We start from the raw sequence: 27,332 nt of genomic DNA, 5'->3' as shown, positions 1-27,332 counted from the left end.
AAAAAAAAAAAAAAAGAAAGAACCTAAATATCTGTTACTAAGGGTAATAAGTAAAATGTGGGATAATCCTATGCTGTAATACTATACAGATGCATAAAAGGTAAGAACTAGAACTATATTCAATCTTAAAAACATTGAGAAGGAAACCAAGGAACATAAGTCGATATAAAAGATAATAATGTTTATGTAAAAAATGCTGAACAATACTGTTCATTTTCAGTGGTTACATAGATCTGTATGTAAAAGTCTTTTTTTCAAAAAGCTTGGAGAGATACATCCCTAAGTCATAGCAGTACCGATCTCTGGGGAAATGAGGGGGAGGCAGGATTAGTAGTAGTGGTAGTTGGAAGAGATTGTAGGCTGGTAATATTATTCCCCTCCCCCCCTAATTATCCCATGACTCAGGCAAGGGCTGATAATACTCTAATTAAAAAAAAATTTAAGTGAATATTCATTTTTTTTTTTTAGATAGGGTCTCACTCTATCACCTGAGCTAGAGTGCAGTGGCATGATCATAGCTCACTGCAACCTCAAACTGCTAGGCTCAAGTGATCCTCCCGCTTCAGCCTCCTGAGTAGCTACTACAGACATGTGCTACCATGCCCAGCTAATTTTTCTATTCTATTTTAAAGACGGGCTCTTGCTCTTGCTCAGACGGGTCTTGAACTCCTGGCCTCAAATGATCCTCCCACCTCAGCCTCCCAGAGTGCTAGGATTACAGGTGTGAGCCACCATGCCTAGCCATGAATATTCTAATCTAAGTAAATATTATAATGTTTAAAATATTTTTGAATCATAGTTTAGCAGTCTTCTAAGGAGGCTGCTTCAGCATTTAGTAATGAGTGGATTCGGCAACAACAGCTCAGAAGCAAGGACCCAGGCCAGGGGCTCAGTGACCTAGGGCAGTCAGGCAATCTGGAGACCGGCTGTGCAGACATCAGAGTGATCCATGTCCATTTGGGATGAAGCGAATCATTGGGCTTGCAGTCCCTTTGGATGGTCCTATAGCTAGCTGGTGGTCACACCTCCTTAGAAGTGACATTAATAATTTAATATTTATTAATCATCACCTGTAGACCAGCTCTATTTTAGGTACCCCTGGGGATTCAGATAAAAGAATGAATGAATGAATATTTTTGCCTGTGGACTTACAGCCAGGCTAGGCCTTCATCTTGTCTCGCTTGGCTGTGAATTTGGTCTCTGGTTCCAGCCCTGCCCTCTGCTTCGCCCTCCACCTGCTGCCAGAGTGAAGATTCCAAAACACAAACCTGACCCGTCTTCTCACTTACCCTGTGAGCTTCTTTCTCAGCTTCCCCTGTCCCAGAGGAGGCATTCGACTTTGTCAATGTGCCTTTCAGTGCCCTTGTCCACCTGGCACTGATGTGCCCTCTGGTCGCGTGACGAAAGAGACCTCGCCAAACTTCCTGCTAATCCTGGAACATTCTGCGGTGTTTTTGTGTGGCACGTACTTCCCTGTGCATCCTTTGAGACCTGGTTCAGATGTCACTTCTTCTGTGAAGCCTTTTTGGAATACCGTCTCCTTCTGAGAGGCCTTAACCTTGCACTTTGCACCTCATTGCCACCATATCCTGTTGTATAATGATAACTAGTTATGTGTGTTTCTTTTGGGATTGTCAGCTTAGGATAAAACTGTATCTTATTCATCTCTCCCTGACAGTTTCTGTCCTGGTATCCATCATATAGCAGGCACTGAGAAAAAATGTCGATTGAAAGTGTGGCATGTATACCAGTTATCTTTGCTGTGTGACAGATTTCTCCAAAACTTAGTGGCTGAAAACAACCATTTTGTTAGGTTCACAGAATCTGGGGGTCAGGAGTTTGGGGAGTGGGCATGGCAGGCATGATTGGGGCCTCAGCCAGGAAGACCCCAAGGCTGGGGCAGCTCACAGTGGAGGCCCGTTCGCTCACCTGGCCGGTGGTGATGCTGGCTGTGGATTGGGAGCTGTGCTGGTGCTCTGGACTAGAGAGCACACCATGGCCCGTCTGTGTGCCCTGGGCCCCTCACAGCGTGGCAGCCTCAGGACCGTTGGATGTCTTGCATGGTGGCCCAGGCACCAGAGAGCTAAATGGAATCCATATTGTTTTTAATGACCTAGCCTTGGAAGTCACACAGCATCACAAGCCTGCACAGATGGCAAAGAGAAGAGAATAAGCACCTACCTCTCGATGGAAGTATGGCACGGTCATGTTGCAGAAGAGCTTGTGGGACAGGAGACACTGATACTACCGTGTTTGGAAGATACAGCCTGCCGTGGTGTGGGGGAGAAATGAGATCCACAGCAGGAGCTCATATCCCTTACTACGACTGTTGCCACTACAGTTGGTGGCCAAACACTTACTGAGCGCTTATTATATGCCAGGAATTAAGTTTGCAATGTAGCAACTCATTTACTCCTTTCATAGCACCATGAAGATTATACTATTTTACAGATGAGGAAACATAGGCACAGAGAGGTTAAGTAACCAGCCTAGGGTCTCACAGCTACTGCTTGTGCTGTGGGAAGACAGTGGAGGGGAAGACTCAGGAATTAGCTCCGTTCTTTAGGCTTGCTCCTGGATTGTGGCGCTGTATTTATCATGTGGTGGTTGATGGCTGTTTCAAAGGACATTTCTGATGAAAGTCGGGACCCAGATACAGGTGCTTGTGCCCATGGTCTTGGGAAGTTGAGCCCCAAGCTGTCCTGGCCTTGTGGCTCCCCCTGTGCCATCCGCACCTTGGTTAGGCCATCCCCGGGTGGTGGTGACATTGACCTAGCGGGCCTTCTCCGGGAAGATGCTTTTCATAGCGCAGGTGCCTTCAGCCGGTCTTCATTTACTCCCCTACTCCCTGCTCAGGTTCTGCATCCGTAAAGTGAGGTCACTGAGAGTATTTACCTCCTAGGGTTGCTGTGAGGGTTAAAATGAGTTAATACGTGCACGATTCTTAGAACAGTGCCAGACACCTGGCTGGGCCTCAGTAAGTGCTGGCTGTCACTGTTGGTAAGGTCCAAGTTTTGGGTCTGCCTGTCACCTGACCTGGATAGGGGTCAAAACAATTTTCGTACCTAGAAAAAGTATCTTTTAGCTCATGCCACTTCTTGTGGCCCCGTGGCTGAAGGCTAACAAGTGGGACTCCCCGGACATTGTCACTGATGTGCTGGTGGAACGGGCCTTCCTGATTGCTCCGTCTGAGGAGCCTGGACGTTTCACGAAGCTCTCAGTTGGCCCGGTCTCCCCCTGTGCAGCGAGCTGTAGCAGTTAGGTTCAGTGCCCGGTTTTAACTTGAGGCTGGATGCGTTCCCCATCATATCTTTTAGTACCAGGTGGGCAAGAAGGTGCAGTGGGTGCTTTGTCACTCATCGCTGCCATTCACAGAGCACATTCAGGATGAGCCATAGACTGAGGAAATTCTGTTAGTCACAGTCTGTGTCATGGAGAAAGTTACTTAACCTTGAAGACCATTTCCTTGTCTGGTAAATGTAGCTGTAATGAAATTGACCCCATTCCGTTGCTGTGAGGATTAAGTAAGATGATGCATGTAGAACAGTTGGGGCTACCTGGTGCACAAAATAGTGCAATCATTATGATCATTGATCTTCATTTTAAAAGCAACATATACTTCCTTATCTAAAAAGTGGGAACAGAGAGAAAAGGTATTGAGAAAAATGGGAAAAGAGAGGACAGGAGATATTGTTATCCCTGTAATAGGAGAGGGGGGAAATCACCCATATTCTTACCACTCAGTGATTCAGCCCAATATCATCAATGTTTTGTTTGGTCATTTTTCTAGATACAGAAATATTTCTTTTAAAATGTAATTTACTATGTATGCAGTTTTGTATTTTTAACCCAAACTTAATATTCTTTCTAATGCTCTTGTACTTACAAAGATTTTTCCTGTTTTTAGATTGATATCTCGTATTGGAAGAAATGAGATGGAATTTTAAAATATTCATTTGGTGTCTGTCACGGTATTATTTGATCTCCAGAGTTTCTCTGTGAGGTTGATAGATGGCACATTACATTATTGTCATTTTATAGATAAAGAAATATACTAGTGTGGCCGAGTCACATGCAGACTTTGGAGCAGCAGGGTGCTGAATGGGCTTTGATGGTTGCAGAGGCTACAACTGGAAGAGTAGATGGGAAACGGTGAGGTAGATCCTTCGGACACTTTGACGTGCTCAGTCACGCATCTTGAACATATAAATTGGATCCTGTGCCTAGAGATGTAGGTCCCTGAGCCAAGGCACATTAAAAAAAACTGCATGAGAAACTGGCTTTCCCAGGCCCAGGGACCCATCCCTGCTCACTCACTCCTGAATCATGCTGCCCCCAGCCAGGTTCATCTAGGGGTTGAGCACAAAGAAGTGGGAACATCCTTGGACAGGTGATATCTTGAAAAACTAGTTAAGTGATATTATGTGTTTGTGTGACTGGGGATTGTCAAAACTCAATCTAAAAGGACATGGCCTTGCCCACTGACCATTTATTGCCTGAACAATAATGTTTCTTAGTCTTTTTTTGGGTCTTTAAATCTGTTTGAGAATCTTTTGAAATGTATGGACCCTTTTCTCAAGAACATACATGTGCCCGTCACACAATTTTGCATTCAATCTTATGAACTGCCGATGTCTGCATTAGTTATATACTAGTGCAAAACAAATCATCCCAAAACTTAAGTCTTAAAACAACAATAAACATACTGTTTCTGTGGTTCAGGGATTCAGTAGCATCTTAACTGGACAGTTCTGGCTTAGGATCTCCCAGGAGGCTGCAGTCAGGATGTTATCTGGGGCTGTTGTTATCTGAAGGCTCCACTGGGGCTGAGGGGTCCACTTCCAAGGTGACTCAGTCACATGCTGGCAGGTTGGTGCTGGCGGTTGGCTGAAGGCCTCATGTAGACCCTCCACCCTCAAGATCTGCTTTAATGTGCTCACAGCATGGTGTTTGTCTTTTATGACCTAGCCTTGGAAGTCACACTCCATCATTTCTGTATTTTCTGTTGTCCACACAGTCAGCTGTATTTGGTGCGCAAGGCATGGTGTGAGGAGGGGAGTGTAGAGCTTCCGTGCCCTCTCCCAGTGCACCACTCTCCCAGCGCGTCACTCTGTGCTCCAGCGAGGAAGCTCTCCTAACTTGCCATTTAGGGTTTCATTACATGTGTGTGATTGACTGAATCACTGGCCATTGGTGATTGGGTCAATCGCCAGCCCCCCTTTTTGTCCCCAGATGTCTGGGGGTGGGGCTGAAAGTTCCAACCCTCTAAGCATGGACAGTCCCTTCCTTGAACCGATCTAAGGGCCCTCCTTGAGTCACCTCATTAGCACGAACTCAGGTATGACCCACAGGGGCTCCTTATGAATAATAAAAGATACTACAGTCACTTAGGGAATTCAAAGAGATTTTATCTCAGTGCCAGGAACTGGAGTCAAAGACCAAATATATGTATATATTTTTAGTATACTATAGTAGTGAATACAGAAGAAATTTTATATAGCAACCATGCATTGTTTTTATTTTTGGTTAAAATTTTTTCCTAGTTATAAAACTAGAACATACCTATTATAGAGGACTGGGGGAGGGAATAAAATATCAAGAGGAAAATAAAAATCACTTGCCTTCCTATCACCTGGTATTTTTTTCTCTCTAGTCCTTTTTATACAGTTATATATAACAGTTTGATCTTTTTTTTATATTACAAAAGTAATATTTACTTATTGCAAAGTAATCCAAAGAGTACAGAATGTTTAAAGAGTTTTTTTTTTTTTTGTTAAGTGATCCTTGCCTGGGAGGAGTCGTCTATTGTAGGCAGAGAGGGAAGGTAGAAAGGGCGGTGGGATCACAGGATGCCTGGGTCAGGGTTGGGGACCTGGGTCTGTTTGAGGCAGCAGGTCTGAGCAGCATGGGCAGGGACAAGAGAAGGGAATGGGGAAGGAGAGGTGTGGAAGGGGAATTAAACTGCCAAGAAGAAAATGTTAATTTTATTTCTGTGTTAAGATTCACTTCCTAAGAGCAGTGTTATTTTCAGGGGTCAAAGGTCCTTTTGGGGGGCGGAGGGAAACTAAGGAAATAATAAACAGGTACAGCTGATTGTATGTGGTTAAAGTACATCCCAGTAGTTAGTATTTGTCAGGACTGTTTATAACCTGCTTCCTGCGGAGACAAGTTGTTTTGACCCTGCTGCCCTGGCTCATTCAGGCCACTTGACACTGTTTACCTTTGGGTGAGGAGGGATGTGTATGTAAGGTGTGTAAACAGACAGCTCTCTCTGGTTAAACTCATTGCCTCACAAGGGCCAGTATCAGATGGGTCTCTCCTGCTCTCTTTGGCACTGGAGAAGAAAGACTAGAGGAGAGTGAGACTTTTCTTAAACCAAATCTTTGTAGAGTCTCTGTAGAAGGGAGGAGTTTAAGGCCATTGAGAGCCTTAAGTTAGGATACATTCTTTCATTTGAGCACCTGGCTGGCACCATGTAGGTAGAGGAGCTGTAAAGGAGCAGTTCTTGCTCCTGCCATAACTGATCAGAATCATCTGGGGAGCTTTTAAAACGCATAATGCCCCGGCTGCACCCCAGACCAATTATGTCAGGTGGGGTCTGGGCACTGTTATGTTTTAAAGCTCCCCAGGTGATTCCAGCATAGATCCAGGGTTGAGAAGTCCTTAAAGGAAGATGCTGGTGCACCCTGACCTGCCTCCAGCCTTCTTTGCAGCAGGTGGGGAGTGGTGATCGCTGGTCTGTCATAGAACCCTGCAATGCAAAGGAGACTTAAATGTTATGAATGCAGTTAAATTGTTCTTAAAGTGCTCTGCGTTTCAGGAGCACTGCAAACATTTGATTCAGTTGTCACAATGTGTGTGTGTGTGTGTGTGTGTATAAGCCATGCATTACTCTAATGAGATAATGAGATAATGATAGGGTTGCCCTCAGAGAAATGCATCACTAGGTGATTTCATTGTGTGAAAGTCATAAAGTGTACTTACACAAACCTAGATGGTATATATATTTTTATTTATATATATTTTTTCATATGGAAAACCAAATTCCCCAGCACCATTACTGAATATCAGTCATTTCTGCTACTTGATCTGCAATGCCAATATGAAGTGCTATATGTCAGATTTCTGTTTATGCTCCATTACAATCTTACGGGACCACCATTGTACGTGCAGTCCATCATTGACCAAAACATCATTATGGGTGCGTGGCTGCATATATTTTTTAAATTGTCATAAAAAGAGTACATATAGTCAAAATGTTATACACCAAATTTTAACATACTGAAAGTTACTAATGAGTTGTCTTCTCACTGACTTTAAATATAGCAATGAATGCCATTAGCCGGGATGTGTCAAATAAATTCACACACCACTTTGTTTTGTTGGTTTATCCCCTCCCCTTGCCCGTTTTGTTTTTCTTGCTTTTGCCAAAGCCAAGGGGGGTTCTGCGTAAGATTTTGTTTGGGAGAAAAGGTTCTGCACAAACAAAAGTTTGTAAGCTATAGGCCTTTCCTTATTTTGAGGTCTGTCATCCTATAGATTAGGTCAGCTTGATTTGAGGCTGGGCTGAGGGCTGCAGCCCATTAGTATTGAGCTGTCCCAGCTGTTGACCAGCTGGGTCCACTTCAGACTCGGGTAGCTGCCCTTCCTACTTGGGGTGGGGGAGGGAATTTTTCATGGGAGTGGGCTGCAGCTGTGGGTGGAGGTGGGCAGCCCAGAGACAGTGTCATTGTCAAGTGGCCATTTAAACGTCCTTGAGTGAGCATTGGCCAAATCCTGTCCCCTGTGCATCCAGAGCCACAGAGTGTTCCAGCTGGAAGAGATCTTAGCCAGCAGCACTTGATTGAGGACTGGTCCTGGGCTAGGACCTGTGCTAGGGACTTTTTAATTTTATTTTTTTTGAGACAGAGTCTCACTTTGTTGCCCAGGCTAGAGTGAGTGCCGTGGCGTCAGCCTAGCTCACAGCAACCTCAAATTCCTGGGCTTAAGCGATCCTGCTGCCTCAGCCTCCTGAGTAGCTGGGACTACAGGCATGCGCCACCATGCCCGGATAATTTTTTGTATATATATTAGTTGGCCAATTAATTTCTTTTCTATTTATAGTAGAGACGAGGTCTCACTCTTGCTCAGGCTGGTTTGGAACTCCTGACCTTGAGCAATCCACCCGCCTCGGGCTCCCAGAGTGCTAGGATTATAGGCGTGAGCCACCGTGCCCAGCCAGTGCTAGGGATTTTATAGACATTGTCTTATTAAATCTTTTCAATAACTCTGTGAGGCATGCATTATTATCCCTGTCTTACAGATGAGGAAACTGAGGGTTGGAGAGGGTAAATAACTTATCCAAGGTCACAGCTGATAAGTGACAAAGCCAGCATTGAGACACATGCCACTCCTCCCCTAAGCCTTCTTAGAAATCCTTTTGTGGATGAGGATTTGTTCACGGAGACCCAGCCAGTTCTGCCTGGTGGCAAAGCTGCGACTGGAACTCACCTGCTCTTTCTGCCACACCGCAGTGCCTGGCTGCTGCCAAAGGAGAAGGCGAAGGGGTACCCCTCCCACCTTCTGAGTGGCTCAGGCACCATCAGTGTTGTGTTGGCATGGGATGAGAAATTCAACTCACCATGCCATGTTAAGAGGAACGTGGAGAAGGCAGGCAGAATGACCTTGAAACCACATCTCAACAAGGAGGCAGGAGGACAGCAGACGAATTGAGTGGTGAACTCGAGGGCAGCCTGATTGTCCTTGTTACAGGTTTCGCTGTGCACTGTAGGCTCCCTGCTTTGCCAGCTTGTGGGAATCTGGGCTGCTAGCAGGGTCTGCTTCAGCCCTTCACATTCATGCTGTGCGTGCTCAGTTTAAAATGGTGGCAGCCTGCAGGAGCTCAGCTCTACCTCCATTTATGGAGGGAAGAGAAACTAAGGAATGCTCCTTGGGGTGGCTTCGGGGAGTAGCTACATCTGCAAATGAAGGAAGGGTGCAGCACCTGAATCGGATGCTCCCCAGACTCTCACCTCCCACACTCTAATCAAGGAAGATTTCATTTCAGCCAAATTGCAAGGCCATTGCTTTTGTTGTTTTTTTTTTTTTTCATCTGAATTTGTGCCAAGGATTCAACTTTTCCTGCTCATTTTTATTAAAAACTTTATAAACAGCATTAATAAATAGATATAAAACTGCTGCACAAATGACAAATAGAGGGACTAAATTAAATTCCCAAGGGTCAGCCGTTGAATAAGTAACAAAACCATGTCCTTGCAGGATCAAATTCCCATATATGCAAATTAGGGACAGTGCTTTACCACAGAGTGTTTTAATTAATATTTATAAATCACAGAGCGCCTCTGGAAGGGCCAGCGAGCTATTTATATTATTACCATGTCACACAAATAACAAACCCAGTGGAGATTACTGCCTATTTTGCATTTTGGTCTGAGAAGTGAGTGAACATGTTACAATGCGTCTCTCTCCCTCACAGGTGTGGTGTCAGCACAGCGGCAAGTCACCGTTCAGGAAGGGCCCTTGTACCGCACGGAGGGCTCCCACATCACCATCTGGTGCAACGTGAGTGGCTACCAGGGCCCTTCTGAGCAGAATTTCCAGTGGTCCATTTACCTGCCCTCCGCCCCAGAGCGAGAGGTGCAGATTGTCAGCACTGTGGACTCCTCCTTCCCTTACGCCATCTACACCCAGCGTGTCCGAGGAGGGAAGATCTACGTGGAAAGAGTCCAGGGGAACTCGGCCTTACTGCACATCACAGATCTCCAGGCCCGGGACGCCGGGGAGTATGAGTGCCACACGCCCAACACTGATGATCGGTACTTTGGGAGTTACAGTGCAAAGATGAACCTAGTGGGTAAGGAGATGCTGTTTTCATGTGGCCCATGTCTGGCCTGGCTCACTTCTTTTGTAGTGCAATTTCTTTTTTTATACTTAAAAAAAAAATATCCACGCCCCCCGCCCCAAATACTTTAGAGGTCAACAGATAGCATAAGTGAACAAAATTTCTGTGTTTGGTTATAAATCATAGAAGGGTGAGGCTGCAACTTAAAAAGGATCTAATACAGATGTTAAGAATTTCAGAAGCTGGAATTCACCTTAGGCTAGTAAAAGGGGACATAAAAATACAAGGCAGGGACATTTGTGGTTGATGATCAGGAAGATGAAGCCTAGCTGACAGCAGCTATAAGAGAGGCAGAACCTCTAGCAAAGGAGTGTTATTAAAATACCTGAGACGCAGGGGGCGCTGCTGAGTCAGGAAGTGAATGTGGCTGCAGGTGCTTTGGCTCCACGAACTGGGAATTGTGAACTCGCCGATTCCTTTGGTGCCCTTGAGTGGGGAGGAAGCAGGAGGAGGAGGCAGTGGGGAGCTTTCTCGGTGGACAGCGCTGGCCACACTGTGTGTCATCATCAGAAGGTTAACCATATCAAGGCTATTCTATTTTTCTGCCCAAGTCTTCATTTCCAGTTTTTATTGTTACAGTTAAGCAGGCAGGGGGTGTTGATATTCTTTTATTAACACAAATAATGTTTCCTTTCTTCAACAAATCTGTATCCCAACAAAAGACCTTTAAGACCCAATTCTGGGATGAGTCCAGAGAGAAAGCTCACACTAGCTGTGACGGGGCGCCCTCATCAGACAGAGATGGCGGTGGTGTTCAATCTCCAGGAAGGTGTAAGGATCAGGGTACAGCTCTGACCGGGGTGCCACAGGGGAGGTCCCTTCACTTGCCTGGATCATCCCAGGCTGTGGCTTCCTTCCAGTGGGGACCACTTGGACTGAGGAGTTATATACAAACTGAACTTCTTAAAAAAAATAGGGGAGGATGATGATTTTTCTCTACCAAAATGTTTTTTTTTTTTTTAAATACTCTTCCTAGAGCAATGCATTCCTGAAGTAAGTTGGGGAATGGGGGTGTGGGATGAGAAGAAAGAAAATGAGGAAGGTATATAGAAATGTAAAACTAAAAGTTCCAAGAGCCGTTTCCATTTGTAGATCAGATGGAGGTGGAGTTAAAGTATCTCAAAGCCATGCTACAATCAACAAAAAATCTTATTTGACCTGAAAGAAAATATTCTTACATAGTATTTTCAGGGAGTTTATTTATTGTGTAAATTGAAATACTACCTGTGTTTGATCTGAGTGTTATTAAAATACCAAACAGGTAAGTGTACGTGCCAAAAAAATGCATTCCAAATCCAGACAGAAGAGCCTGTCTGTTTATGTGCCATTTGGGGGTGTCTGTGGCCTTGAATCAGTGGTTAAAGGCTGACACGGTTAGAGACATAGTAAAGCGAGAGCTGTGTGTGTATGGGGGGGAACTTAGTCCCCCAGGAGTCTGAGATTGTGTGGCTTTGTGACTGCACTTTTGGGACATTTCTGTGTTGCAGTGATCCCAGACTCCCTGCAGACCACTGCCATGCCCCAGACTCTGCACAAAGTGGAGCAGGACCCACTGGAGCTCACCTGTGAGGTGGCCACGGAGACGTTCCAGCACAGCCACCTGTCTGTGGCCTGGCTACGGCAAAAAGGTGGCGAGAAGCCGGTGGAGGTCATCTCCCTGAGCCGAGATTTCGTGCTTCACTCCAGCAGCGAGTACGCCCAGAGGCAGAGCCTGGGGGAGGTGCGGCTGGACAAGCTGGGGAGGACCACCTTCCGCCTCACCATCTTCCACCTGCAGCCTGCCGACCAGGGCGAGTTCTACTGCGAGGCTGCCGAGTGGATCCAGGACCCCGATGGGTCGTGGTATGCCATGACCCGAAAGCGTTCCGAGGGAGCTGTGGTCAACGTTCAGCCCACTGGTCAGTCTCCCTGAGCCTCTTGTCTCCATTCTTTTACTGGGTGAAGGTTGTTAGACACTGGGAAGGTGGGGGGGGCTCCTTCTCTGGGGACCTCTGATGGTACAGGAGGTTTTCATAGCAAGTTAAAGATGGTCCTGCCAAGGCCAGAGGGAGCTGAGGATTATATAGGACATAGGTCTCCTAAGGCTTGATCTTCTAGTGGGGGTTACAGGGGCTACACAGACTGACCTACATGGTATTTTACATTTTCTTGAATCAGAAACTCATTTGAAAAATTGGGAGATGTCACAGAAACCATGTACATGTATCTTAGGACTCTGGGCTTCTGCTCCTGTTGGTCACAGTGGCCACCCCTCTGATGATGTGCCTTCGTCAGGTGCCAGTCTGGTTTCATTTGTAAAAGACAGTTAGGGTAATGAGCCTTCTGTGCGAGGTATAAAATTTTGAGCTAGAGAAATTCTGGCTTAAATTATTATGTTTTATATTTGTAATGTTCATTGGCAGTATTTTGTAGTTTCCAAAATACTTTATCATGTATTACTTCACAGTCCCTCAGAGGTTGTGTGTGGTGGGGAGGTGTGTGACATCCCCATTTAACAGGTGAGGATGCTGAGTGCAGATTACTTCATGCTGGGCCCCAGGAAGAGTCACGGGGCATGTTGAGGAGGCCGGTCTACAGAGTACCGTGTTCTGCTGTAGATGTTTTCTCAAGTGAAGACCTGGAAGGGGTCCCTGAGGAGGTTGAGTGCTGTGTTTAGAGCTGGGGCACAGTGAGCCCAGTCCTCCATGGCTCCTCCTGATATCTCTCATGGCCCCAGACTCTACCCTCCTACTCCCAAGCATGCCACACTTGGACCAGAGCTGACAGCCAGCTGGGCTGGGGGGCAGGTTCTCCCGGGAGGGTGGTCATCGTGCCATCATCGAGGTATGGAGAGTGGCCCGAGAGCCTCTCTCATGTCAGTGCCCGGCCCCAGGTAGGGCTGCAGTGGTCCTGGTGAGTGAGTGCAGGTGTGAGTGCTCGTGGGAGGGGAGCTGGAGCAGCCCCTCTTCAGGACCTGTCCTCTGGGCTCCCTGTCCCGTCTGTTCCACTCAGCTGTCTTGGTCCTTGCTTAGTCCCCCTGCCATTCTAGAGCAGCGCGTCACAGTCACCTATCAGTACACATTCTGGGGCCTCATCCCAGAAATCCTGAATCGGAGGTGCTAGAGTGGGACCCAGGAAGTGGGGTTTCCGGTAGGTAGGCTTCCCAGGTGATTCTCCTGCTGTCTGCGTTGAGTCCAGCTCAGCTTCTGGGGCAGAAGTGATTCTCTGGACATCGAAGGGGTGTGAGGGCTTTTACCAGGGGGTTGGGTTCCTGGATAGAGGATGCTTTATCTGCTCTGTAGGACATTTAGCAGCTTCTGGATCTTCCAGTTTGAAGAAATCTATCGAAGGGGCTTTATTTCATATTTATTCTTTCCCTTCCTGGATGGTTTTAAGATCAGCTTCAAAAGTCTGAACCAAATTTTGACTCTTAATGCTTTTAAATTAGGTTACATCAGTTAATCTTCTTTATTTTAATCTTACCAATTTGGAACTAGGACTTTTTGAATTTGCCCTGCAAACGTGTCCAGATTAAGCCAGCAGAGGGAAGACTAAGTGACATGAGAAGTTGATGCCTTGGTTCCGTGTTCCTGTGCTGTTCAGGCTAAGCACTTGCATCTCCAGCTTCAACCTGATCTTCATGCAGTCCAGTAATGTTTAGTCAGTCTCCATAGCATTAAAGGTGTGGACATAGATGTTAAGGGATTCAAAAATGAATAATACTTGTTGTCAGCACTTAAGGTACTTGCAGGCCTGAGAACTAGTGGCCAAGTAGAATGTGCTAAGTGCTATGATTGCACTTAGAGTGCTCTGGGAACACAGGAAATATGAAGTGTTCTTGCAACTTTTATGTAAGCTTTCCCTGATAAGACAAATCCAGGAAAACCAATAGTTTGGCAACTTGAGCTGAGTCTTGAAGCTTAAGGAGTCAAGCAGGAGGAGAAGCATAAAGGTGCAAAATTGTCTGATATGTTTGGCAAGCAGAGAGAAGTCAAGTATAACTAGGTGCTGAGTTCCTGATGTGAGTGATGGGAGGAGGAAGGAAAGGTAGCCTGAAGCCCCAGATGCTGTGATGCAGAGCTTAGACTTGACTTTGTGGACCAAGAGTTTTCCAGCTGTTCGTCTTAAAACCTTAGGAGCCCCTTGGAGGTGCCAAGGTGCACCTGGGTATGTGTGTGTTCATGTGCATGTGTGCATGCCCAGTTGTGCAGAGAGAAAGTGAGTGTCCCTAGGTGTCCCTTCCTACTCTGGCTTCAACCAAATGTTTTCTGTATTGAAGAGCAAAGGATTTTGTATGAATAAAGGAAGTCCCCTTCTCCTGTCCCCCCTCCCCCTCCTAATAAAGTTTGAAAACCTCTGATGCAGTCAGTTGGAGAGAGGAGATAGAGACTTTGAAGTAGAGAGGAGCACAATCAAATGAGGGTTTTACAAGGAAAAACCCATGGAGGCTGCCTGGAGGCTGATAAAACAGGTTGGGTGTGAAGTCAAGAGACCAGGTAGGAAAGAGCTAATAAGGCTAGGGCTAGGTCAGTGGGTACTAGAGGCAACAGAATAAAAGGCACAGTGGAATTAGCAATCCAACTGGCTGGGAGCCGGTCCCTGAACTGTGAGAGCAAAGGAGGGAGGGGGAAGGAGAGAGAATGAGGACATGCACAGTCCTGCTTGAAAGTCACTGCTTTCCCACTAATGACAGCATGGCTTGTCTTTGATTTTGCATTTGTCAATTTTAGTCAAGGAGTCCATCCTGCAAGCAAACTCTTGTAGAGATACTCAGTATGTGAAACACCCAGTGGGTCATTGAACATAGGGAGCTAGAGCTCATGAGAGACTGAACTGGGAGCGATGAGGGCCCAGGAGAAGCCCACAGGGTAAACACAGGAAGGGTCCTGGGCAAAGAGCAGCACTGAGAGGTGGTCAGAGAAGCAGGTTCCAGGGAGAGGGAGCGGAACAGAGTCATCAGGCCAGCAAGAGGAGGAGCAGGAGGAAAGTGTTGTGAGACTCAAGGGAGGAGAGTGGGTCCAGAGGCTTCAACCCGCTTGAGAAAAAGCCTTTGGTTGGGATGGGGGTGGAGGGTAGGGTGGATCATTGGTGACATTTGCTAGGTCAGTGAAACATGGGAGAAGGGCCGGAAGCCAAATATCAGTGAGTTGAGGAGGGAGGGGTATTGGAAAAAGCATAGATCAATTTCTAGGGGTGTAATTGGGGATAACCAAGGACAAATTGCCATGCAGATGGGGGGGGGTGCACTGTAAATCTTGTGTCTTCAGTCTGGTGAAGGCATCAGTAGGCCATGGGGGGATTCCCGTGAGATGAGAAGCATCCTTGGCTGCCCAAAGAAGCAAGCCACAGTTACAGCCAGCCTGACCCAGAGCAGTGGAAAGGCCTGAGGTCTGGGGCACCCCTTGTATGGCTCCAGCGTCATTTATGTGGAAGGAGTGTCTTTTTTTATCATTGACGTTGGGTTATAAATGACTGCAGTTTGTTTGACCAGAGAGCCCATATCCAGCAGTTAACATGGGCACAGTCCCACCTGGGTGTGTTCATCCAGGCAGATGGATGAAAACCTGCCTCTTCAATCCGTGTCCCTCGGGACTGGTCCCCTGGGGAGTGGAAGCTGCAGCAGCGGCTGACACATTGGAGGTGAGCCCCGGCATTGCTGAGTGTAGTTTGCTCTGTCTCAAAGTTAGGTGGTAAAGGAAAGATTTAGGTCACTGGAGAGAAGGGGTATTGGGGGCAGGACCCTGCCCTGGTGGGAGGGGCGGGGCTGGAGAGCCCAAGGAGCGGCTGGGTGTAAAGCAGAGCTGGGGCTGGAGAAGAGGACACAGCTCACTCGTGGATCCCGTGTTTTCTCCGGGAGACGGGATCCTCATCTGCTTGAAGAGTGCGTGGGATGGGGATGGGCGAGCAAGGGCCTTGAACACAGTGGTAAAAGCCATTCTTGGAAGGCAGTCAAGGTTGGGGCTGATGAATCTGCAAGGAATCCAAGCCTCCCTGTCACGGGATTTTTCCCTGGATGTTCTCCTTAGAGGACCAGAGCTGGAGCTGGAAGGAGGAGATCTGTAGGCAGTGGTTACAACTCTGGTCTCTAACTCTGAACTCCGTTTCTTACCCCTGAATCTCATGAGATCGACAGTCACTGTGCACCATTACACGGCACGCGGTGACGCCGTCAGTGGTGATGAGCCTCCTTTGCTCACCTCCTCTTGCCTGGTTGAACACCCAGCTCTTCGAAAGGTGTTGGGTACATTGGCCATTTCAGAGCTTGTCTGGCTTTCAGCTGAAGTAGGTGCTTTCCCTCTCCATCTGCCTAAAGATTTGATCTAACTGGTGGTAGACTAGTGAAAAGACATTAGTTTTCATTTTTCCTATGTAATCCTGTTAGGGTTTGTCTTCCCTATGTCTTATTTCTAGTATTCACATGGGGGTGGAGAGATTATTTCAATAGACTCATCTTTGAGTATTTATTAGGATTGGGGTCAGCACCTAGGCCACTTTCTCATCTTGTCTCACAGACCTCAGAGGGTGAGTCTTACAATATCTGCTGAAAATATTTGTAATCCTATCGCTTAAATGGAGTTCTGTGTGCCTATATCAAGGCTAGACCTTTGCGATATGCCATTTAAGTGGTATCGGGAGTTCCCTACTGACCTCGGGGCATCTAATCTAGGCCATCATAAGCTTTGAATTGAGCCCCATTGGTCTCACCTGGGCTGACAAGCTCCTTAGACTACCTGGGCTGAGCTACCTTTGCATTCTGCCTGTGATATTCAGTGGTTTCTCTGGGCCCCAGATCACCTGGGTCTGAGTTGGATTCTCCTTCCAACATAAGTGCAGTGGTGCCTCCCTGTAGTTAGCACTGTAAAGTGGGGATTAGCTGATGCAGTTTGGTTAGCCGGGGCCCTGGTACATTCCAGAATGTATCCTTTCGCTGTTTGTTTTCTCAGACAAAGATTTCACCGTTCGGCTGGAGACAGAGAAGCGGCTGCACACGGTGGGTGAGCCGGTGGAGTTCAGATGCATCCTGGAGGCTCAGAACATCCCCGACCGTTACTTCGCCGTCTCCTGGGCCTTCAACAGCTCGCTCATCGCCAGCATGGGGCCTAATGCTGTGCCCATCCTCAACAGCGAATTCGCCCACCGGGAAGCCAGGGGACAGCTCAAGGTGGCTAAAGAGAGCGACAGTGTCTTTGTGCTGAAGATCTACCACCTCCGCCAGGAAGATAGCGGCAAATACAACTGTCGGGTGACGGAGCGGGAGAAAACAGTGACCGGGGAATTCATCGACAAGGAGAGCAAGCGTCCCAAGAACATCCCCATCATAGTCCTCCCCCTCAGTAAGTAGAGAGGTGTGCTACTTCCTTCTCCTCCCTTAGTTCAGCATCGCTTAGGAAAAGTAGGGGAGAGAGTGGGAGGGGAGAGGAGGGCAGGTAGAACCGTGGGTTAAAGCAGAACTAGGAGAGAACCTGTGGAAACTCCCTTCCCTCTGCAGCTTGCCTGCTCCCACGAGCGGCCCCCCCAGGTAGCAGAGTCTCAGGATCAGGGGTGTGTGTGGGGTGGAGCCAGGTGCCAGCAGATCCTAGCGCTAGCAGCCCCATGCAGACACCAACCGTGCCAGCAGCTCAGCTTGGAGGGAAACCAGAAATCCTGGAAAGCTGTTTGCTCCTGTGTGGGAATTAAGTCCCAGAAGAAGTGGTAGATGCCTGTCTTCAAACCTTGCTTAAGGAGAGTTGGTCTTTTATGGGAGGATTTTAAATCATAAGGTATATTATTAAGAAGGATTTGCTGTCTGGGTTTTTTAGGTATAAAGGTTGGTATTTCCCTGGTTGTCTCTTCTGTATTGAAATTGCATTTTTAAAAGTTAGTAGATGGGATCTCTCACATCTTCCTGGAATGCAGCCTTTTAAAGCCTAGCTGATTTCCAAGGCTGCCTCAGTGGGCTCCCTGCGTCCACGTAAGCTGGCAGTGTCTGGGTGTGGGTGGTGGCCATGCTGGGGGATTCTACAGACTGCTAGCGTTTGCTCGTGTTGTGTTTAAATATCCATAGTATCAGGATGTTCTTATTAATCTCATTTCTCTCATAATTTCTGTTTTTAGTAAAATGAGAATAAAAACTTACAATGCTCTGATGTTAAAAAAGATGGTAAAGTTTTAAAACTAACCTTTAACATTTTCTCAGCTGCTCAAACTATTCTTTCTCTTAGCCTTGTAATGATTTCCTTTACATTTTTATTTATAATTTTACACATTTAAAATATTTCTCTTCAAGTGTGAATTAAAAAACAGACATGGAGTCTTGCCACTCTTTTTTTCTTTGCTCATCAACAGGGTCATTTTCTTTCATGCTTATTATTTTTAAAAACCATACACACATACACAACTAATTATCTTGAAAATCTTTAGTTTCTTAGACCTTTTTTCCCCCTTGCAATGCCTAGCATGGTGCTTTGCATAGACTAGGTGCTGGCTGAGTACTTATACAACTGAAATTATTGAAGTGAATGTCCACTCTCTTTACTATTTTCCTGTCAGTCTGTGCTTGCCTTAACCATGGACTCTCTACTTTTAAATCTGCAACTAATTCCTCGTTGTCTTATAAGGATCGAGTGAAGGGCAGCCACGATATTTACTTTCTATATCTTTTGTGCTAAGATTTCCCCCAACCCCTTCCAAGAACTTGTTTGATGATCTGTGGCCTGCTATATTGCTTTTCCAGCAGATAACTGGGTAGTTAAAGTCCCCCAGCAGCACCAGATCCTGCCCCAAGGCCACTTGGGTAAGTCGACAAAGAACAACAATCACATCGGTAATGGTGATAATGCCTTGGATTTTAATGGCACTTTCCCTCCTAAGAGCCCCAAGTGCTTCTGCATTTATCATCCCCTTCTCCACTCCCACCTCTCCAGTCCTTGTGGAGGCCAATATTATATCCATCCTGTGAGTGAAGAAGTCAGAGCAGCACACGGGGAAATGATTGAGCCGGATGTTCATCTGGAGGTTGAGCTTGCATTGCATTAGGAAATATTTGCTTCTAACTCCAAATCCATTGCTCTGCGCTTAGCCTGTGCTACACCATCCACCTCCTGATTTGCAATTTCATTTTGAACCATATATTCAGATTCTCATTAGTTCTGCCCTAGTTTTCACTTAATCCAGAGAGTTTTAAATTGTGGCTGCCTTTTCTCAGGCCCGGGAACCCTGGTAGATAGCGTCAGGGGCAATAAGGCACCAGGTCTGTATTTGCCTTTGCCTCGGCTGCTAGAATGGCTTTTCTTCTTGTAGCTCCACTTTCTAACTATGTGGTTTTCCAGGCTTGCTCAAGCAACAGAGCACCAAACAGCAGCCCTTATAATAAACAAGCCAGGACTTTCATTGAGAGTCCTTTGGGGTGACAGCAAGGAATGGGAGTGATGTCCTGTGAGTCACTCTTCTGCTTAAGACAAGCAAAAGAATTTTCTCCATTGATGCTGCAGTTGCCCTTTTAATCCCTTACTTTTGAATTGATAACAGTGGGGATGAGTCTTTAATCCAAAGAGGAATGTTGTTGTTATTAATGATGATGAAAAATAATTACCTCATCTAATCCTCTCAATGTCATGACCCTAAGAAGTAGGTGCTACTGGTATCTCCATGTTGCACATGAGAAATTGGAGCTTGGGTAGGTTAAGTAAGAGCCCCAAGATTACAGAGTTAGGAAGTCTCCAAATCCATGCTCTTAACCATTAGTGCTGTGGATGGTGACAATTCAGGAGCCTCATTGTCTCCATGAATCATCTTGGCATGACTCCTGGGGACACTGCCCCCCTGAGAAAATTGCTACACCCTCCCCTGTCTAGATATTTTTTCCATGTAAATCAAGCAAATCCAGCATGGGTAGCAGGCATATTCATGAAAATCAGAGCTAAGATGCTGAGGCTTGGTGCTCGTCTTTGTTTCTGCCTATTGGGGAAATTAAGGGGAGGAAAGATTGATTCAGATGCATTGCTATGTGTATGTGTGTGTTTCCCCTCTGTAATTGGGTATGCCTCTTTAATCTGGGGTTTGATTTAATTTATTGGCTTAAATTTATTATATATGTGTCATGTGAGGGGTGCCCAGAAAATTAGAGCCAAAGTAGTTATGATATTTTGTGTTCTTCAGTACTTATGAGCCTCTTTTACTCAAAATAAATGATTATATAAAATAAAATATGCATAATTAAGATAGATTAAGATATCCACGATGTTTATAAAAACAAAGAATTATTGGAAATAGTAAAGTTAATCATGATCATAGTGACCAGTTTTTGAAAACCTACTATGTGTTAGGTGAATCTATATACATTGTCCCATTTACTTTGGTTTTTTTTTTTAAGGGACAGGGACTCACTTTATTGCCCAGGCTGGAGTGCAGTGGTGTGATCATAGCTCACTGTAACCTCAAACTCCTGGGCTCAAGCAATCCTCCTGCCTCAGCCTCCTAAGTAGTTGGGATACAGGCACATGCCACCCTGCCCAGCTAATTATTTAAAAAAAATTTTTTGTAGAGAAGGGGTCTTGCTATGTTGCCCAGGGTGTAAGTTACCATGCCTGGCCTACTTTTTAATCTTTTAAAATAATTCCACAATTAAAGATAGCACTCTGCCTCTCTTACAGAAGAATAAACTGAAGCATATAGAGTTTAAATAATTCAATTGAGTGAGTTTAGATAGCTAAGTAAGTCGCGGAGGCTGGACTAAGGCAGAGAAGGGAGTGGAATCCTCATCCCAGGCTTTGGAGGAATGTTTCGAGGGAGAGAGCGAAGGAAAGCCCAGGGCTGGCCGTGGGCAGGCAGGAAATGGTCGATGACGCGCTCTGGTTTCTTTCTGTGTTAATGAACGTATGAAAGCTCGCTCCCCACACACCCTGGGAAACTAGACCATCTGTGCTCCGTTATTATCCACACTTAAGCACACGTTGTCTTCTAAGTACTTCCTGTCGTTATTTTTCCTACTCCCTAATATTGTTCTGAAGGACTCAGCTTTTATTTGACTGCTGTAGCACCGAATGGTGGGAAGATTGAAAAAGTGAAGTAGGATTTGGGAGTTACTCAGCATGCTGAAAATCCAACTTGAAAAGCCCTGAACTCCAGCTGAATAGGTTACCTGATAAATTGTTTTATGCCCTACACATCATGTCATTGTGTTGTATTTCTTAGGTTCTGATTTAGTCTCAGGTGTTAGAACCTCATTTAGCCTAGTCCTCTGCACACAGCAAAGAGCATCCTAGACTGTCAGACCTAAGATCATAGGGAGCAATGCCCAGAGCCCGCCAGGGCTTGCAGCAGCAAGTGTCAGGGTGCTTTTTATTCCCTGAGGCTCATTGTACCCGAACATGATTCCATTCGCACCCCTCCTCCTGTTGATCTGTGTGGAGGGCGCCATGGAGACCATAAAACCCCCAGCATGTTCCTCTCTCCCTCTTCCCAGAGAGCAGCATCTCCGTGGAGGTGGCCAGCAACGCCAGCGTCATCCTGGAGGGCGAGGATTTGCACTTCTCCTGCAGTGTCCGCACGGCGGGCAGGCCACAGGGCCGCTTCTCTGTCATCTGGCAGCTCGTGGACAGGCAGAACCGCCACAGCAACATCATGTGGCTAGACCGGGATGGCACTGTGCAGCCGGGATCGTCCTACTGGGAGCGCAGCAGCTTTGGGGGCATCCAGATGGAGCAGGTGCAGCCCAACTCATTCAGCCTGGGCATCTTCAACAGCAGGAAGGAGGACGAGGGCCAGTACGAATGCCATGTGACCGAGTGGGTACGGGCGGTGGACGGCGAGTGGCAGATTGTGGGGGAGCGCCGGGCCAGCACGCTCGTCTCCATCACTGCTCTCGGTGAGTGAGTGGCAGAACGATATGAAAGACTGTTCCCGTGTCAGGCACCTTTCCCTGACTTTTAGCAGTTGGAGTTCTGGCAGGAAACAGCACCTTCCAAAGCGTTTAATTGAAGGGATTCTTTTATAGTGCTGCAGGCAGAGCTGAAAGGACCCACAGTGGGTGGTGGGGCCCCCGGGGGCTGGCATCAGCTGGGAGCTGTTACAACTCCTATATCAGGGGTGTGGGGAATGGAGTTATTAGAGTTCCAGCCAGGTCACCAAGGCCTCCCTGCAGGAGCAGTGGCCCCAGGTAGAGGGACATGGTTGCTGCCAAACCTGGCCTGGAGGAGAAGTAGCATTTAAGCACCGTGGTGTGTCTCTCCTGCCCTGCTGCCCAGGGCTCTGAAAATGTGGCCAGCGGGGCAGAGAAGGGTAGACAGTCACCCATCACCATTTATTTAGCATTAACTATGTTTCCGGCTGAATCTAAGCACTTAAGTCTAATTGTCTCATTGAATCTTCACCTGGCCAAGAGGTAGACACTTTCATATTACAAGGAAACTGAGACTGAGACAGGTTAAACGATTTGCCCAAGGCTATAGCTTTTAAATGACCAACTGACAGTCTGAACCCAGGAAACTGGCAATTTATCTTAAACTTTTTCCAAAGCCTGTGTTTTTATCTACTCCTCTATGTGGCTCCTACCTAAGGAGGCTATTTCCTCATTAGTATGAAATGAAAAGATACCTTGAGGTTTGCTAAAACCAAAGAATATTAGATTTGCTTCGCATGGGGTAAAAAGGCTTCTGTCCACATTTATCTGCCTAATATAATCAGTATATTAAATTGTAAAAAACCAGGGTATGAATTTTCTGGGAAGATAACTTTTCAGGCCTTCCTGTTTATCAGGACCCCGACATAGTTGTCCTCAGCAACGTTATATCCCACTTCCCGGGACCGTGTCACCACCTTGGGACACGCTCAGTAGAGATGGCAGCCCCGAGTAACTTTGCCCCCCATAAAAGTCCTCCACTTTCCCACCCCTCTGACACTCGAATTACGTGTACTTTCCGAAAGCTTAATCCAAAAGATTGGCCCGCTTTCTGCAGTAATCATGCAGCCCAGATTTCTGTCTCTAGAAACTTCCTCCAGTGATTGAGTTTCCCCATCAGCTCAGTCCCTCCCTGTGCCTGTGCTCAGCACTGGTGTGGACCTGTGCAGGTGGAACTTGAGGGGAAGGTTCTGGGCGTCTGGGACTGGCAGTTTTTTCCCATCCTGGGAGGTTAGGAATGTCCTAGAAGTGGTGAAGAGTTAGGATTGTCCTCCAGAAGTAATTTACAGTATCAGGTTATCCCCTGAGGTTTTTTCATACTCTCCCTATGTGTGGTGTTCCCACCACCAGGGGGCACTGGGCAGCTTGGCCCTGGGATCCTGGGGCTGGCTCTGCCCACCTGCTGACCCCTGGGACGCCTCTGTCTAGAACCAGGATCAGGCCGCCCAAAAGGGTGGACAAGAAGGAGTGGAAGGGCACCCTGGACTAACTAAGGTTGGCAAAAGTCAGCAATGACATACGTGAATTTTCATATACTGGTGTAATCAGGCATGGATCCCAAATGCACGTGGGCCATTATGGCCGTTCAGTTAGGGCAGCTCGGGTGCTCTGTGACTATGGCGTGTGGCTGTGTCAGGCCTAGACAGAGCCGTTTGCTTGGAGAAACTCTCTCCTTTTCAGGTGTGAGGCTAGGAGCACCGGGTGTGGGGTCTGTCTCCGAGGTCCTGTCCTACACTGCTCTCATGACACCACCTACTACATATGGGTGCACAGTGATCGTCACAGCCACTTAATGTTTAAGGATGAGCCTCTGTGTCTTAAACCTTTTTTGAAGGATGTGTAGACTAGCACTCTGAGAGGCCAAGGCAGGCGGATTGTTCAAGGTCAAGAGTTCGAAACCAACCTGAGCAAGAGTGAGACCCCGTCTCTACTATAAATAGAAATAAATTAATTGGCTAACTAATATACATATAGAAAAAAAAGTAGCCAGCATGGTAGTGCATGCCTGTAGTCCCAGCTACTCGGGAGGCTGAGGCAGGAGGATCGCTTGAGCCCAGGAGTTTGAGGTTGCTGTGAGCGAGGCTGACGCCAGGGCACTCACTCTAGCCTAGGCAACAAAGTGAGACTCTGTCTCAAAAAAAAAGATATGTAGAGATAGCTTATCAAATCCAAACTGAAGATCCAGAGTTTTCAGCAAATTGTACCTACGTGTTTGTTGACCTGACCTCCTCACAGAAAGCTAAAAGATTCATTCTGTGACTAGTCTTTCACCTATAAAATTTAAAGTACTTCCCTTTATGTCTTTTTGTTTCTTTAACAAAATATGGTATATATTCTAAGTATGTGCCAGGTATTATTATTACAAGTATTTTATAAATACTCATTTACTCTTCACATGGACTCATTTTATAGATGGGGAAACAGGGACAGAGAAATTAAGTCACCTGCTTAACGTCATACAGCTAGGAAGTGTCAAAGTTAGGTAGCTGGCTCCCGAGTTCATGCCTTTAACCACTGTGTTACGCTTCCCGTGGCTAAAGCAACCTGAAAAGCCCCTGGAATCTAGTTTCATGCAGGTTTGGAGCCTGACTCTGCCATTTACCTACCAGCAGCTTGATATTGGGCTGTTTGTTTAACCTCTCTGTGCCTCAGTTCCTGCATCTGCAAAAAGAGATGATAAGCCTACCTGTTCTGTGAGGTTGCTTTGGGGATTCAGTGAACTGTGGTAGAGCAAAGCGGTTGGCACCATGCATGGCACATAGATAGTGCTGAGTAAATACTGGCTACTGTTAGTTTTATGATTATAATCAATGCATTACTATTACATAGTATTTCCAGGCTGAAGGAGCTCGGAGGTACTCAGACTGAGGAGTCAGTACTGGGATTAGGAATACTGCCCGCTCAGCAGGGACTCACAGAACCTGGCTTTAGGACCAGTGCCCCACCTCACCAGAGCCCCCCCCCCCCCAACCTCTCTGTGCCAGATTTCGTGAGGGAAGTGGGAAAGGGCCTGGAGGCCTCCTCCATCCACCTCCCTTCTCTGGCACTGATGCATCAGGACCAGGAGAAGGAGGTGGGGCTGGGAGGTTGCAGCCACCTTGCATGTAACAAAGGAAGTTGGCTTTGGGCCTTTTTCTCCAGCTTTCTCGTGGATTCTCAAATTCTAAGATTTCTAGGAGAGTCCCTGCCTGTGTGCCCAGTCCCCGAGAGGACTGTGATGTCCACGGTGATCCAGGGGAGGATCGCACGCACCTTCCCACGAGGGTCGGGAAGGGGTTGGGCTAGGGCTGCTCAGGGAGGGTAGCCTTGGGCCTTTTTCCTTGGAGTCTTGTGAGCCATGGGGATTGTGCCTCATTGTGATACCAAAAGCAGTGCTGGCCTGTGTGAAAAGAGAGCCCGAGAGCCCCTGCTCTGTGCTGCTTGCCTTGCCAGCTGCCTCCTCTGGTTGAATCTCTCTGCTCTCTCTCCAGAGACGGGCTTTGCAGTCACGGCCATCTCCCGGACGCCGGGGGTGACCTACAGCGACTCCTTTGACTTGCAGTGCATCATCAAACCCCATTACCCCGCCCGGGTCCCCGTGTCGGTGACGTGGCGGTTCCAGCCGGTGGGCACCATGGAGTTCCACGACCTGGTGACCTTCACCCGGGACGGAGGGGTGCAGTGGGGGGACAGGTCCTCCAGCTTCCGAACCCGGACTGCCATCGAGAAGGCTGAGTCCAGCAACAACGTCCGTCTGAGCATCAGCCGAGCCAGCGACACGGAGGCGGGCAAGTACCAGTGTGTGGCGGAGCTGTGGCGGAAGAACTACAACCACACCTGGACTCGGCTGGCGGAAAGGACCTCCAACCTGCTGGAGATTCGGGTGCTGCAGCCAGGTGGGTGCTGCAGCCAGGTGGGTGCTGCGACCGGAGGGCTTTGCTCCTCTGGGGCCTGCGGATGTGAGCTCAGGTTGTGTGATGAGACGTGAGGAGGCGAGGAAATGTGTGCATCGAGCCCTTGGCTCCTCTGTTTCCCAACTCTTTATTTTGAGAAATTTCAAAGCAATAGGAAGTTGCAAGAATTATGCAGTGAATACTTATATTCCCTTTCGTTGATGGCCAGTTGTTGGTGTCTTACCACGTTTGTTTTCTCCAGTTTTTGGGGTTTTTTTGGTTACTGTTTTTGAAGCATTTGAAGGTAAGTTGCAGACATCAGGACACTTCCCCCTAAATATTAATACTTCCACACACAACTCCTAAGAGCAGGACATCATTCCACCCACTCACCACTTGTGGAATTTAACCTTAGTGTAGTCCTGTTACCTGCATCTCCCCAATGGTCCTAATCATGCCCTTATAGAGTTTGTGTTTTTTTTTTTTTTTCCAAACTAGTATCCAGTCAGGGCATCACATATTGCATTTAGTCTTTAGACTCATTTAATCGAGAATAATTCTCTGGCCTCTGTGCGTGTGTGTGTGTGTGTGTGTGTGTGTGTGTGTGTGTACGTGTGTACGCGCCTGCTCCCAGGCACGTGTGTGAAGACGTTGACATTTATGAAGTGCGTGGGCCATTTGTTATACAGAAAGCTCCCCCTTCTCTATATTTAACCTCATCTCCTGTAATCCTTGTGATAATTATGTGGAACAGGCATCACTCTCCCTGTTGAAGGAAGCTCTGGAGGAGAGGGAAGATAAGGGGTGCTTACTAAGCATTTGCTTTGTGCTACGTGCTGAGGGTCAGTTATTTTATTAGAATTTCACAGCTGGGAAGACTAAAGCGACCAGGCCTGAGGTTGTATAGCTATTAAATGGGGGAGCCAGGATTTGAACCCTGGTCATCCTTCTTCCACAATGTTTCCAGCACCAGGCCCTGTCCCGATGTGCTGAGTTTGAGCTCCTTTCTCCCGTGGAGGCTGAGTCTCTGTCATAGAGAATGATAAGGATGCACCAATTTGGGGAGCATTAGTCAGTGGGATTTTCTGAAACATTCTCACCTTCGACAGGCTCTTCCGTGGACATGTGAGAGCAATTAAGTACATGCTGCTCTTATGGTTTTCCTGTCTGTCCTTGTCTCCTGCCAGGTCAGAAGGTGGTGGAGGGTGGGCCCGGGCTATAGGCTCCTCATCCCGCCCATTGCCCAGGCCGGGCCCGGGCTAGACCAGGCATCCATGCAGGGAACACTCAAGGTTTGGCTTTGCAAAGATGGCTTGAAAACCTTGCAAAAAGGATTTTTCTGCCCACTAACAGCCATAGTTAGTGCCCATCCAGTCTGCTAGACCACTTTCGGTGGCCACAGTGTTATTTTCAGCAAAGTGAGGTTAAATAATGGTAACCTCTGAATTTGTCCTTCACTTCTTCTAACCCCATAACAGAGTCCTGTTCTGTACCAGATTTGAAACAAGCGAGTTGTATACATGGTGAGACTGTTTCTTGGCTAATTAGAGCCTAAAATTGGACTGAGAAGATGCCCAGGGAAGAGGCTGTTTTGCCTAAGTGGATTTTCAGGTTAATGGAGGGTTAAGCAGAGACCCCATTTTATGTGAACCCTTGTTGTCACAAATGCCGAGATTCCCACTTGCCCGCCTTATTGAGTAGG

At 47.1% G+C, this 27,332-nt stretch overlaps 1 protein-coding gene across 3 annotated transcripts in view; it reads left to right on the top strand.

Moving 5' to 3' along the window:
* Nucleotides 1-27,332, top strand: part of IGSF3 (immunoglobulin superfamily member 3) — an 89,816-nt gene that overhangs the window by 39,737 nt on the left and 22,747 nt on the right. For 2 of the 3 annotated variants that reach the window (XM_012761815.3, XM_012761816.3), the window contains exons 3-8: nt 9,476-9,853; nt 11,389-11,799; nt 16,825-17,214; nt 18,594-18,653; nt 21,324-21,725; nt 25,229-25,633. In XM_012761815.3, coding sequence (XP_012617269.2) covers nt 9,476-9,853; nt 11,389-11,799; nt 16,825-17,214; nt 18,594-18,653; nt 21,324-21,725; nt 25,229-25,633 — 2,046 coding nt within the window. The remainder of the gene's footprint in view (nt 1-9,475; nt 9,854-11,388; nt 11,800-16,824; nt 17,215-18,593; nt 18,654-21,323; nt 21,726-25,228; nt 25,634-27,332) is intronic. The other variant, XM_012761820.2, reaches the window with a different exon arrangement.

The sequence above is a fragment of the Microcebus murinus genome, chromosome 2, assembly GCF_040939455.1.
Source record: "Microcebus murinus isolate Inina chromosome 2, M.murinus_Inina_mat1.0, whole genome shotgun sequence".
NCBI classification, from domain to species: Eukaryota; Metazoa; Chordata; class Mammalia; order Primates; family Cheirogaleidae; genus Microcebus; species Microcebus murinus.
Note: the sequence above shows the minus strand (reverse complement) of the source record. Positions and strands in the feature narration are given on the sequence as shown.